The sequence below is a fragment of the Chiroxiphia lanceolata genome, chromosome 21 (genome assembly GCF_009829145.1).
Source record: "Chiroxiphia lanceolata isolate bChiLan1 chromosome 21, bChiLan1.pri, whole genome shotgun sequence".
Classification (NCBI taxonomy): Eukaryota; Metazoa; Chordata; class Aves; order Passeriformes; family Pipridae; genus Chiroxiphia; species Chiroxiphia lanceolata.
In genome coordinates, this window is record NC_045657.1 from 4868472 (window position 1) to 4883227 (window position 14756).

The following is a 14756-nucleotide window of genomic DNA, read 5'->3' on the forward strand; positions in this document are numbered from 1 at the left end:
ACATAGATTATGTTTAGATATGATCAAAGAAGTATTTCTGCCATCCCTGAAAAAACACTCCCTAAGAGAGATTTCAGAGTAACTGTATGTTCACAACATGTGCCTTGCTTTGTGCTATTGTTATGTAACAGCCATCACCAGATGGCAGGGGGCCTCTCTAGTCACCTTCAGGAACTGACTTTTTTTCCAAGCCAAAACATGAAATTTGCTCTTCTGTACTAGAATAAATAACTCATTCAGCAAGCCTGACCATCAGGACAGATGTCAAGCCCTAACTGGGAACTTGTTCAATACTCCACTGTAGATAAACTCCCAAAGCAAGCCAGTCATCCTTTACTCTTGATTAGTTACACACTGAAAAACCTCAAAGCAACACGATACTGCACCCAAGTCTCAGAGACCTTCAGACCTCGCTCAGGCTTCCACAAACAAGGTCTTCCAAGAACTCTGGTACAACTCCTGCCCTCCCAGTCTAACATGTGCAGGTGCCATTTTACAGCATTACACATCTTGCAGGCAACACCTGTTGTAACAGCCCATACCCATGTTTAACATCAACCACAAAGAACTCTTAAGGTTCATACAGACCCCGCAGAAGAGAACGAGAACGCTTTGTTCAGCTGTGAAGTTGTTGCTTGTACTGATGTCACAGTAGAAGAAACAGCTGTAACTGTTTTTACCGTCCCTTGTCCTGTAAGTTACAAGAACAACAAATAAATATACGGATAAAATATATTTACAAACAAAAAAAACCAAAAGCACGTTGTCGTCCAACTATCAGAATAGGAATGAATAGCTTGCACACGCAGTCTGCAATTTAATAAACTTCAAATAAAAAGGAAATGCTATCAAATTCAGGAGCTGACATTTTCAATAAACCAAAATTTAAGAAGCATTTGCCAAGTCAAATATGATTCCTAGCTATTTTTACTGCTTTTTACCCCTGGCTAAGAGGCAACCTACATCCACGGATTAAAGGCAAAAGACCAACAGAGATGGATTTCAGACATTTATGCAAGAGGCTTATAAAACCATGTCCAATGCAAGCATTATTATCTAATACACATTAAAAATCAATTCCTTCCTTCCCTGTCTCCTCTTCCCCCATTTGCATGAATGATTTAAACTGAGCATTCCTTTCCTAAGAACCTTCCAAACTGTGTGAGACTGATCACAGTATCTGAACTGGCTCTGAAGCTGGTCTTAGAGCTCAGTGCGCTCAACACACCCAGCACCAAATTAGTTCACTTCAAGTTTGTTCAGGTACTCCTATAATGCTGTGTGTTTAAAAATCAAACCAGCATGTTTAAAATATTTAAAACCAGCACGTGATTTTCACGTTTTAAAAACAAAACAGCTGCTTTTGATTTGCTGTCAAACCACAGCAGCCTTTGGAAGACGTGCTTTTGTGCCTACTGATAAGGATTCCATGTCCCGAGTCCACTCTGAACAAGGAACTGTATCACTGAATTCTAGATGCAGGAACAGAGACAAAACACAGGGCAGGATAGAAAATCACCCTTATGTGCTTCTGTAACTTGGTTTCTCAAATTCTCTCCCTCAAGACTGGCACAGCAACCTCTCAGGGGAGGCAAATCTTTTCTCCTCTGTCTTCATTCACCCTCAGAGGTGGCAAGAGACATCCAGGCCTTATTTCCACCCCCACTCACGACAACTTACCCGAGATCTTGTTGACAGATGATGTTGGACCAGCTGTGGATGCCACAGTACAGGGTGCACACACAGAGGAAGGTGGAGTCTGTCCCTTAATAGAGCTTGTTAGAGGTGTCTAAAAACACAACATCAGGTCAGTGCAGTCTGTCCACTGACAAAGGTCCCTGGACATTGGTTTGGTATTGTTAGTGTCAAGCAATGACTTAAGAATAAAGTAGAGGAGGGTGGTCGAAGCTCTCAGAATTGCCCTTCAACCTTGGGCCCATTATGTCCTGACACTTAAATACAGAGTCAATACTGAACTTTTTCAACAGGTCAGTAAGCCCCTATGGGCAGCAGCTCAATGATTCCAGAGGACAAAAACTGCTGTGTTTTTTTTTTTTTGATGTGTAGATATAAACTCCCCCAGCCTGTCAACTAGTAAGAAATGTTTTCAGTAGGATAACAGGATAAGTAAACTACTCTGTCCCTTGATTGCCTATCACTTGGGTTTTTTTGGTGTATCTACCTAACACAGTTTCCTTTGCTGGTTTTTTTTTGCTGCAACCCCTTGTGCAGCAAGGTTGTGGCCATTAGAAAGCTGCAAGACTTCAAAAGTGAGAAAAGGCAAGACATAACAGAGATACGTCTCTGGCATCACACTGTTGAGGCCACAGATAAATGGTTTGTCAAGAACGCAGGGTGAGTTGTGAAAAGTGATTTTTAGATGATTTGTTCACCAACAACAACTAAACCCCCAAAGTGTGCTGAGCATGCCCAGGTACAGCATTCCCCAGGGAAAGGGTTCTGTATCAGGTACCTGTTTAGCTTGATTTGTAGCAACAGTAGCCAAAACTTGATGGACTGCCTGGGCTGCAGAGTGAGGCACGGATGATCTTAAAAAGAAAAATTAAACAATTATATGAATAACTGGTCTGAAAGAGGATTTCCTCTCCTCTCAGAAAGCACAGCTTCCAGAAGCCTCGAACGACCGCCGCTATTAAAGATTCCACACACAACTCCAAACGAACAAATCTGATTAGAGAATAAACCTCTTAAGTGAATCAGCCACATTTAACAAAGGAAGTCTGCAAGTGTGTTTAAACCTCTAGGCTTAAATGATCAAGTCTTCTTCACATACTGAAGGGAGTCAGGGCTTTCTATTTTACAGGGAGTTGATGAAATATCAGCAGGTAAGGAGATTACAATTTTATGCCTTGTGGATAACAAATCTAAGCAGCTTCCTTTACAGTGTGGAGCCCAGACAAATAAATACAATGCTCAGAAATGCTGAGCAAGGAGACAGAGTTGGGAGGGGGTGGAGAGAGCATTTCCTGTCTTTGAAGTGTAGCACAAACATTAACAAAATCATGGCAAGAACTGTGATAAAATTAACCTGCATTCTACACCACAGGCTTGGGAATTTGACCATGAAATAAATTATACATGAGAACCCACAGACAATTGCTGCAGAAAGGCAGCTTCTTATGGGGTGAAGCATCCAACCTCTGCACTGTGGGCCATTAACACATGAAATCACCATAACTTGGGAACATCCATCCAGTTTTAACACCTCCTCAAGGTATGTGGCCCACCAGGTTCACAAGTTTCAATGGCCAATACCAAAAGATTTCAGAAGCTTAAATTCAACACTGGTTGCATTTTTTTTGTGGCAAAGGCCAGCTTTCTTACCCTAGCAGGTTCTCTCCATTTTGACTCAAGCCACATGTTTCCTAAGGCAATAACCAATCTCTTTAGTATAAAAAGGGCTGAGGCTGCAAATCCCAGAAGTGAATCTGGGCACCTAAAGTTGTCTATCTTGTAAAGCATGTAACTTCCCAAACTGCAGTTACTGTCTGGTCAGCTACAGGCCAACTGACAGGAATTTTCTACCATATTCCAAAGGAAGTGGACACATGCATAAAACATTTTGCATGGCCATTTGGTCTTGGATATGGTTTTGTGCCTTAAACAGCTTTGCATGACTAGTAAGTCCTTTCTCCCCTCCAGCAATTGCCTCTCCACATTGCATGGTCTGGATTTGCCCTCTGCCCAAAGCAAAGCTAAGGCAAAGAAGGAAAACTTCAAGATTAATACTGGAAGGAGTCAGTGTTGGGATGGTGCAGCTGTAAACTCAAGTTTAAACTGAACAAAGAAGGAAACAACAGAAGGTCTGTGAAATTCATGAGAGGGTGGGACCTTTCCCCCAGAAAAGTCTCAAGATCATCTGACCCACAGGTTCTCTGACAAGGCTGTGGAAGTGCTGGGTTTGACTTCAGTTGTGGAAACTGGATTTTCTTTTTTTTTTCACTAGAAACTACATATCAGCAACTGGACTGGGACCACCAACAAACCCAGTCACAGGCCACTGAACAACTGATAACAACTGAAAAATCGTTCCTGCTTAACAACCTGAAGAGTGTGCTGTGGCAGCAAAAGGGAGCCAGGATGTCTGAAGTAGCAAAAACTGATGAATTAACTTTGCTGGGTGAATGCTCTTCATTTTAGTGCTGAATCTGACTGGCAAGCACGGTTCATTTGGGTAGAAATTTTAGAAAGTACATTTTTATGAGGTCAGCTATAAAATAAGACTATAGAAAGCCTTCAAGATATCAAGCTAGCTGGAGATCTATAAATTAGAGAGATCAATCAATACTGCCAGTCTAAAACTACTTGAAAGTAAGACAGGTCTTTAACTACAGCTCAAGTGAAAACCAATCTCATTTTTGTATTGCTTGCTCACATCCTTCTCTATGCACAGCCAGTACTTTCTACTTTTTTCATCATAGTTCTGATGAAAAAGAGAGTGGAAAAGTCTTCCTGGTCACAATTTTCCTAAAAATGCTCCCAAATTATTTCACAATTAAAATGCAGAAGAAACCATGAAGTAAATGTCAAGGTCAGCAGCTGAGCACCACCACTGTAAGACTGTTCTCTGTCTGAAAAGCTGCATCAAAGGAACTTCACCTTTTTTCTTTGACAGTGAAGAGTATAAAAAAATGTATGAAAACCAGAAGTGATGCAACAACAGCACTTGTTCCAGGAGCTGCATGTACAGCTCACAGTTATATGGATAAAGGATCTGCAACTCCGAGATATGTGGTGAATTTATCCCACTTTATGCAGTTAGCCCAACTTTGCTCATACTTTTCAGCAGTGCCCTTGCCTTCCCAGCCCAGAATATAGTGGCCATGCACCATCCTGGTCTTAAGCAGCAGTACCAACTTCAAACAAAGACAGTTTCAAGGTCATTACAATGACAGGGAAAAGGACTAGTTCTGTGGCTGGTGACAGAGCCTGGTGATAAGACAGAAATCTCTGGAATGAGCTGAGCTGGCTGTTGTCTGTATGAGGCAGAGCAGGGAGACCAAGTGTTACAGCTAACTCACAAGAAATCATAACAACAACTTCAAGGTTAAATAACAGAAGTCAACATTCATAATTTACTCAGGAAGACAACCTGGCAGCTCTGTACTTCCCCAAAGTGATCAGCCCCTACTGACACACAACCCTTCAGTCAAAATTCTGATGTCAAAAAATTTGAGACAAGTTTCCAGAAAAGTCAGAGTACAGTTCTGCCTCCCTCAGGGGGTGAATCTGGGAATAGACAGAAGCATAACTCCAGAGGTTTTCTCTGTAATGGATGACAAAGTAGAAGGAAAACATCTGGACAGCCTAAAGTCAGACCACACTCAGCAACAGAGGGCTGCACGTCCCTCAGTGAAAGAGGCAGAACAGAGGTAGTGACTGGAGAGATACCAGGTCCAAAGTACATATTAACAGTAAAACCACTGGATCCCAAAAGGAGAGGATGCACTAAAATGCATTTCACAGACTAATGGAGAAGGTTAATACTGGTCCCATCGTTTGTTCAGGACAAACCATGAGCAAATCCTTGAATGACCCAGAAAGAAGATCTATCTTTCTTTCATTCCACAAACCCAACACTCTTCTCTAAAACCCCTCTAGGTTTTCCACAGCCAGACTATGTAAAACACTGCTACTGCTCCCCACTGGCAGATGTGCTCTAGTGCAAGTGTTACTGAAGGCCACTCACCCTATTACTGCAGAGACAGCTGGAGTCAATGCACCAGACTTGAGTTCTCGCACATTCACCACCTGAGGAACGTTTTTCAGAGTTGATTCAGTCAAGGAGGTGCTTACAGCTTTAAGGAACAAAAAAAAAAGAGAGAGGAGGAAAAAAAAAAAAAAGATGTAAAGATGATCTCCATATTAAGCATTTCATTCAAGATAGTGCCTGAGTAACTCCAAAAAAAATCCATCTGAGCTTCTACAACATATGTAGCATATCTGGCCCAAAACATTTGGTATCTCAGCCCTCAATAAAGACACCAGAGAAGTGGACAGTGATCTATATAGTTGGTACAATTTTTGTTGCTTGTTGACCAATTATTCTTACGAAGTTTCCCTTACACACACTGTAACATCTTCTGTTAACAGTGTAGTTACTCCCCAGCCTCTGACAGAATTCATGTCACTAGTTAACTTTCTGCACTTAGGCACTCCTCGGGCAAGGAGAATAAACTAATCCAATTCCTCTACCAGTAACTGAGTTGTGTGCCTTTTCTGCACTGGCACTGCAGTGCTGGAGAAGCACCAAGAAATGTCTAAAGCTAAACAGGAAAAGTTTAGATTGGAGAACCTTTCTCCTGTCAACTCAAAACCTTACAAGCTAATCCAAGGCTAGATGTTAACAGTTCACCTTCAAATTTAAATTTCAATATTAATTTGTTTTACAATTCAGATCTTTAATTGCATAGCTAATAATGAATAGTTATTAATATAGGCCAGTGACATCCTTTCTCTGCTCTCCAAGAGTTTCCTGCACACAGATCAATGGTTGTGCCAGGACCTCATCGACATTTCTGCCACTGCACAGATGAGAAAGGCAGAAGTTTGAGGTGGGAGTTCCTCAGGCATTTTGTACTAGCAGCTTCCAGGAAGAAGGAAGACAAAGAAGCACTGGATAGCTCAGAGATGCAACAACTACACATCTGCGTCACATTTTGTGTGATGATCTTCTCCTCTGAGAGAAATAAATTCCTGTAAAAGCCACACTCAGCTGCTCAGAGGTCACCTGGGCAATTAGCCATCCTTTTACCTGGGGACTGGTTAGCAGCCATCTGCCTCTGCAGAGCTGCAGCAGCTGCTGCTTGTGGTGCTGGAACAGTGACAGTGGGAGCAGGGGCCCCGTGTTTCACAGTCTTTGTTGCAAGCATTGTGCTGTCTGCCCCCTGTGGTATGATTCTGTTTGAAGACGTAGGCACTAAAAAAACAAAATGCACAAAAACATTACAGTCCACTGTATCTCTACAAATCAGGCAAGTCTTTGAAAGCCTTTGCTGAACTGAAGTTCCTGTAAGTGCACAGTTTCCTTCTGACAGGACTGATGTGCAGACCTTTCAAAACAATCAACACAATCTGTCCCTGGCAGTTTTGGTGTATCCCAAGGAATTTAGCAAGTAAGTGTCAATAGATGTCATTGCAGTGCATTAGAGGACTTTAAGTTTACTGTTACAGACACTTCTGCTGACACTTTATTTTTCTCTCTGGCTTCAGAGATTAAAAAACCTCTCCCATACAAGGAAAACTGAGTGTATGCAAATACAGTTCTTAGTGAGACTTGCTGGGCTCAGAACTCCTAACCTTGGCCACAACAACCAAATGCAGCAGTACTTCAGTTTCCTAGTCTTTAGGGCAGTATTTTAGGTCACTACAGTCTGAAAGAACCAGGCTATCATGAAAACACAGTCAATGAGTCAAGGTCTTTTAGTACTTTGAGCTCAAGTTCACGAGTTAACAATGCCACTCTGCTACTGCTCCTGGGAACTTGGCAGCATAAATCTGCCTCCTGCAATCTCACTTCTCCAGGGCCTGAAGCACTGGCAATGGATACAGTGGTTAAAGATACCCACAAGAACATACTCAGAATTGAAGAGGCACTGCAAACACAACTCATGCAAAGTACCCAGGGAGAGGTGCTGCTTCCCAAAGGACGGAGACTGAGCCATCAAACCAGGTTGGATAGAGGGAGTTCGGACCACAGGAGCATGACGAGGGATCTGGACTGGAGCAGCCTCTTCTTCCTGGTCCACTGCTTGGGAATCATCATTCTCCAGTGACTGGGAAACTGAGGATGTTGAGCTGACTTCATCCAAATCTTCATAATATCTTGTGGACAGGAAGGCAGATCGGGACAAACTTGCTGCAATATCAGAAACAAAATCATGTGTGTATTAAGTTGAGGGAACCATCCAGCCCAACAGCCACAACAGGTGCACCCTATTTTAGGATGCTCTTCCATTGGCTTGTTTTAATCCTGTATTGTTAGGATTTGACTTCTTAGCTGCCAGGAAAGGCAGCCTTCAACCAGACAGTAACTGAAGGAAATTCTTACTGAGAGCAGATAGGGGAACAGGAAAGGGTTGAGAAGCCAAAAGCTAACTTCAGGACTGAGTCCTACAGCAAGTACTCACCCTCCTGGAAATCACTTCAGACTTCTACAGTAACTAAAGGCTTACCTGGAGCTGTAGACCTAATTGGTGGAGTTTTCCTCTTGGCTAGGAAATTCCTCAACTGTGCCTGCTTCACTGGGGACAACTTAGCTGAAAAATGGAAGACAGTTATTAGTCTGTAATCGAACTGCAAGTCAAAAAAAAAAAGTAATTCACATTTATGGTGTGAATGCCAGGAAGAAAGTAAATTACCAGGTGCTTTAGGCAGAGGTTTGGCTTGTGATTTCAAGGTAGTTTTCATCAAAGCATTGCGCAGGCTTTCAAGGTCGCTGTCAAAACTGGCACAAAACAGAGCAGTGAAAAAACATGAGCAGCAGAAAGCAGCCAAACAAATCAGGAACAGAAGTGGGCCAAAAGAGCCACCAGAACCACTGGAAGAACAATCTGCTCCTCTAGACACTGTGTGATTTAAACAACTATTTTGGAAACTTCAAGAGCCATTCATTTCTTCCCCCAAACTCAGACAGACAACCAGCAGTATCTCAGCCTGGAGGCTCTATTATCCCATTTACCATAAAACCCCTTAACTTCTAGGGGAAATTTCTGACACAGCATCGAACAGTGTGTCACAGAATATAACCAATGAGCTTCTATATCACCCAGGCATAGTTTAGTGTAATTTTTAGGGACATCCTGTCCTCCCATACCATGCCCACAAAACATCATTCTTTAGAGGATGCACCTTTGCACACTGCTAGGGGCAGGAGAGGAGAAGTGTCAACACCACTCAGAAATTCATGTTACACATACCTCTGAGCACTGCTGAGAGATGTATCACTGGGAACACTCCACTGAGATGTCTGATTATACAGGCGGAGCTGCTGCAGGCTGTTCACCAGGTGATTTAGTCTCTTCCTCTGCTGGTTGATTATTTCCCGGTTATTAGCCAGGGTGTTAAACAAAGTCTCTCGCTCAGGAACGATCAGACGCCTGAAGGGATCAGATCAAGAGATAAGGACCATTCTGTTTATCAGGCCATAGGCAGGCAAGCAAACACCAAGTGGTTCTGGCTACTTCAAACTCAGTGAGGTTTGGTGGTTCTGGCGACTTAAACTCAATGAGGTCAAACGTGGTTTGGTTTGAACAACAAAGAAGTTCAGTTCATCTCCAGTGCATATTTCTCCTTCAGATATGCTGCCACTTTATTCATTTAGCTCATTTTCTTCATGATGTTTTATCTATTAGTAAGGTTTCATTAGCTACCATCAATGGATTTCTACAAGCCTTACAGGTTCTTTCTATAAGCACTATTTTCACTGTACAGAGACACAGCAACATATGTAATATGTATGAAGCCAGAGAGTCTAAACCTGTAGCTCCCAGTAGGTGTCTTAGCCAAGTTTTACTCCCAGCCCCCTTGAAAAAATATCATCCTGTTAAAAGGCTTCTGTCTGTTCATTAGAAACTAATTCCCAATTCACTGATGTGTTCTTGATAGTAGTTCTGTACTCCAATTTCAATTACTTACTTCTGCTTTCTCTTCTGTTCCAGATGCCGATCCCACTCCAAATCCAGAACATCATTCACATCCTGAACAGCAAACTTCACGTACTGGTGCAAGCGCCGGATTTCCTACCGTGCAAGATAAAGTCAGTTTTTAATTCAATTCAGAAATCTCAGTTTCAGAAGCTGAAGACTCTTTGGGTTCATTCAGTCCAAGCCATGCAGCACTTCCCCATATTTCTGCCTGGAAGGTTTTATCAGCACAACAGAACCAAACACAGAGAAAATTTACGTATCAGTCAATGGGGCACACACAGGGTTTAGCTTGGGCATTTTACCCCAGCTCTCATTTCTCTCTCTAGAAATAATACTTTCCATAATATTTGCAAAACATTGTCAGATCTTTAAAGAAAGGGTTTTACAAACACCAGGCATTGTACAAAACAATCCTTATTTCAAGTGTCATTTCACAGAACATGAGTCATTTGCTCCCATTTTATAACGCTGAAACTTCTAACAATTCTGAGTGATCAAAGCTTTGCAGGCAATTCGCAAGGCTCTGGGAGACCAGCGTTCACAGACCATGATTCATGAAAGCATTCACAAATGCTCACAACTCCCACATTAAGGCAAGGAATTAATTTGATTTTTATAGGTAGGAAAGAAAAAAAAAATGAATAAAAAGCAAGCACGGAGAGTAAAGTGACTTATCCATGACCACACAGTTGCACAACTGCCACGGCTAAGCCAGAGACCTCTGGCCTCAAGCCCTGCTCCTTAAACAAACCCAGCACTCAGTCTCATTACTGTCATCCCTCCAGCTTGGCATGGCATGGCCATGGCTTGAACTCTGATCTTGTAAATTGGAAATGGCAACTGCAGTTGGTTTCAGCTCATCCCAGCAGAATGCTCACTTGAAATACAATGATGAAGCAGCCAAGGAACATGGCCTGGGAAAAATTCTACTGCAAGTGTTTTCAAGACACAGTGTGAAATTCTGGTGGGACACCCCCAACCTGAAACCAAACCTAATTCTGCTGTGGGCTGAGTGTTACACACTGCCAAGGCCAAGTTTTCTCTCTCCAGCAACTATATAGCAGCAGCTCTCTGGATACCAAATCAATATGGCTGGACATCAGAAAGTTTTCAGGGTCTTTAAAATTTCATTGAAAACTAACACACAAAGCTGACTAAGGGAGCTTTTCTCACCCAGGAGAATGGGGATCATGCAGACTGAGCAAAATTTAAGAGTCAGAGCAGAGCTTCCTCACAAACTTTCAGAAAGTTGACCTGAAAGTTCTCTCCTTACATTCCAACCCACTTCCACTTCTCTCTCAGTGTGTTAGCCTTTCCTTGTGATCCTCTCTCTAGAACAGGGAAACATGCATTTCAAGATTATCTCTGAAGTCACAAGCATAAGCTTGAACTGTTACAGAGACATACTGGACATCAAAGCAAGGGGTGCAATTAAGACTGTGAATCAATCTACAGAACCCAGGTGAAGATCAGAGATCAGACCTGAAAGAAATGACTTTGTGTCAGCTCATTTCTAATAACTGCATGCCTACTCCTGATAACTCCTGCCACAAAGATGACATTCAATTATGCCTTCAGCCTGCCAGTCAAACTTCTTGAGGGGAACTTATCAGTGTATAAAAGACCAAGTATCATTTGTAGGGCACATTCACTCTGTTTTGCTTAGGGTTAAATAGCCCTCATCACCAGAGCTGTAACAAAGAGTGCTTCACCCCTATTTTCTTTCATGTCTTTGAAAGCCTCTTTATGTACTGCTGGTTATTTTCCTTTGTGCCCCAGCTTTTAGAATATCATTAAGCTTTATGCTCCACCATCCATGAAATTAACCACACAATTCTGTAAGTCATAATAAATCATCAAATTGTTCCATAAGGCACTTGCTGAAGATAAAAATAATTCCAAGAACTCTTCTATAAAGTGTAGGAAAAAAACCCCAACACTCTTTTATCTGAAATCCCTGAGCAAATATTACAGGCTGAGAAGGAACAGGATGTCAAGAGTCACATTCTAAGCTTAGAATAGACTTGGATCTCAGGTGAACTACTTCCCTTCAGCAGGAGTTTTGAATCACTGCAAACAGCAACAACAGAGAGGAGCTTTAGGAGAAAATTTTCAGAGTGTCTTTAAACTCATGGAAAACAAAGCTCACTGCACTTTTGCTAGACTATGTTGAAACAGCAAATACCTAGGGCAGAACAACAATGCTGGGCACTTGCACATGCAAACCTCGGTTATATTTTATTTAAAACTCTCTATTTTCATACCTGAAGCTGTGCTTCACTCTTGGGATCCAAAGGTTTCTTATAGAGCAAGTGTAAATACCCCGAACTACGGTTCTGTTCGTTCTGTTCTTTAGCTTCTTCTACCCCTGCAAATCCCTCCAGCAAGGTTGTCTTCAGAATACTAATATCTCCATGAAGTGACTGCAAATAGAAATAGAACAGATGGGACAAGGTTCAAAGTAGGTTCTCATTGCCATCTCCAGCACAAGGGCTTTTGCAAGCATCTGCCTGAAAGCACAAATGCAAATGTCACCCCCACATTAACACAGCAGAGTCAGATGTTCCATCTACATCAGTTCAGCTTTGGCAGGTTAAGAAGGAACATCAGGTGAGGAACAGTCACTGCTGAGGAGCTAAATGGTTTACAGTTTGAAGATACCCTGCTCACCTCTGTTGTCTCTTTAATTTCCAAGAGGAAGGTGTGAAGATCATCTGACTCGGTTCGCAACATCTTCATTTCCTCTGGAGTTCCAACTTGGAAACAGGCTTTGGAAGTCCGGGCCTTCAGCTCCTCCATCTCCTTTTGAAAATGTGCAATCTGCAAAGTCAAGAGGAAGAAAGTGCAGCCAATGAAACACAGCAGGGTCTGGAACAAATGTCACAGCTCCTGGATCATGCTTCAGTTGCACCATGAACACCTGGCACTTTGCAGCCAAAGCAGGAAATTTCTCTTGAACGTTTAACAGCAAAGAATAGTCCATCTTTTTAGCACAGTGAGTGAAGATGACTGAAGAGGACACACAGACAGCAACTACAAACCAGGCTGATTATCTTGGGGAAAATTTCCATTCTGATTCCTAAGCTACTTACAGGCACCATCAGAACATGGTTGAACTGAAGTGTCTGTGGTCTTAACAGTTTCTAAAAGGTAGAAAACTGCTTCAAAATCTCACCTCCTCTCTGATTCCTGCTATGACAGGGTCTGAATCCTTCCACTGGTGGGTCTGTTTTTCTAAAGCTGCATTGGGGAGTGCTGATTTGCCCTGGGGAAAAAAAAACCCCAAACCAATATTAAAGGATATATCCATTGCAACATGGAGCTTAGAATACCAAAAAAGGTTTCATGTTAGAAACTACATTCAGACACCAGATAACTCTGATTATAACAACACAGATCAAAACACAGCAGAGACGTGCAGAGAACATTGTTTTAGAACCACAGATTTGCTATTATTTAAATGTCAAAAGCTAGCTAATTCTTGAACCTAAGAATAGTAGTTCTGTCCAAGGAATTCTAAGCAATTGATGTGCCATGCAAAATATTCACCCTCTGAAGAACCCAGTCCAGTTCCTGTTACCTGAGCAGAGCTTGGCTTTGCTGCAGACGGGGTGATTTTGGGTGTCTTCTGTACTAAGGAAGCTGAAGGAACATTTTGAGCAGGACGTGCCACTGGGATTTAAGAAGAGGAACAGTAATTTATGAACTTATACAAAGGTTGAGAAAACAGGTTGTGATCAGACACATAATTACTGCTGTCGAATCCAACAGCAGCAGTGCTATGGGCCCTAGCCCAAGAACACACCTTCCTCAGGTGCCTTTTCACTCCCATCCAGCGAAAACTGGCTAACAGTAAAAACTGCCACTTTGCAATAAACCCAGTAAAAACTGCTGTCAGTAAAAACTGCTACTCTACAGTAGCTGGTTGTACCACTCCTGAGGACCTCGAGACCCCCAGTCACACAATCATTTGAGAGATGGAATATCATTCTGCTAAGAAGTGAGTGCCATCTGATTTGAACTCATTTGTGATCCTTTTGAACTCTAGTCAGTCCAGATGCAAAGAAAGGCATCCATTTGTGTGACTGCCCAGAAACATTCATAATCAGAGCTGCATTACAGAGCCCTGAAAATGCCAGAACTTGTGGATGAATGTAAGCAGCTGAATGTAATTGTTTCACATATGTCTCTCTGAGGAATGAAGAGCACAAATGGAAAAACTGCTCAGTTTCAAGACTAAGTGCATCACATAATTATGGTGTGCCAATCAGGAGGGCCACTAAAGCAAGAAAACCAAGAAAGAAAGAAGCCAAATAAAGCTCTCTATGTCCTAAGACTTTTAGAACATTGTTTACAATGCACTATTCCCAACAACAGGATCAGTCTCCTACCCGTGGGAGGCACAGGGGATGAAGTCTTCAGTGGTGTGGCAGGAGAGGCTGGGACAGGTGTGGACTGGCTCAGAGAACCTCCAGAAGCAGGTTTTGAAGTGGTTGAGAAGGAAAACATTGTGGAAGTGCATTGGCCACTGCTGCTCGTGGGAGAAGAGGTGTCTACAGCAGTGAACCTGCAACAAAAAGCAGAACATCTCTCAGCTCTGAAATGATCCCACTGCCTCCCTCCCTCCAAAACGAAGCATTAAGTTCCCATGATTTAGCATCCACTGGAATCAGCAGCAACTCAAGCTCCACCTATAACATCAGGAGGGTAGCTTCTGGAGATGGTGGGGAGGAGCCACTCAGGATAATTTCTGAACACATGGAACCACAAAGACTTCTACCACAGACCCACCCAGTGAGCAAAAGCCAAATGCCAGCAAAAAGTACTACACTGCTTCAAAATGCACCTCGTCATTTTGCACCAACTATAGCAAATCTGAGCTGCCCTTCAGTGTCATCCCCCCAGCAAGGCTCAAGCAAAAATTCTGCTAGAAAATATGAATTTCTATTCATCTGCAAAACTCGTCTCCTCAAGGCAGCCAATTGAAATATTCAGCCAATTCACTGGTGTATCATTTGCTTTATACACAAGACATAAAAAGCCCTAAGAGCTCCCATCAGATCCTGGTGTAGTAAAGATTTTCCCAAT

The 14756-nt window shown here is 42.4% G+C and overlaps 1 protein-coding gene across 2 annotated transcripts in view; it reads right to left on the bottom strand.

Annotated features, from left to right (window-relative positions):
• Positions 1–14756, bottom strand: part of NUP214 (nucleoporin 214) — a 41370-nt gene that overhangs the window by 15587 nt on the left and 11027 nt on the right. For both annotated transcript variants that reach the window (XM_032708058.1, XM_032708057.1), the window contains exons 13-27: positions 14060–14235; positions 13249–13340; positions 12844–12933; positions 12339–12488; positions 11933–12091; positions 9658–9761; positions 8940–9119; positions 8382–8467; positions 8196–8279; positions 7643–7879; positions 6776–6940; positions 5711–5819; positions 2474–2549; positions 1681–1789; positions 589–691 (exon numbers count right to left, since the gene is read on the bottom strand). In XM_032708058.1, the coding sequence (XP_032563949.1) occupies positions 589–691; positions 1681–1789; positions 2474–2549; positions 5711–5819; positions 6776–6940; positions 7643–7879; positions 8196–8279; positions 8382–8467; positions 8940–9119; positions 9658–9761; positions 11933–12091; positions 12339–12488; positions 12844–12933; positions 13249–13340; positions 14060–14235 (1920 nt within the window). The remainder of the gene's footprint in view (positions 1–588; positions 692–1680; positions 1790–2473; positions 2550–5710; positions 5820–6775; positions 6941–7642; positions 7880–8195; positions 8280–8381; positions 8468–8939; positions 9120–9657; positions 9762–11932; positions 12092–12338; positions 12489–12843; positions 12934–13248; positions 13341–14059; positions 14236–14756) is intronic.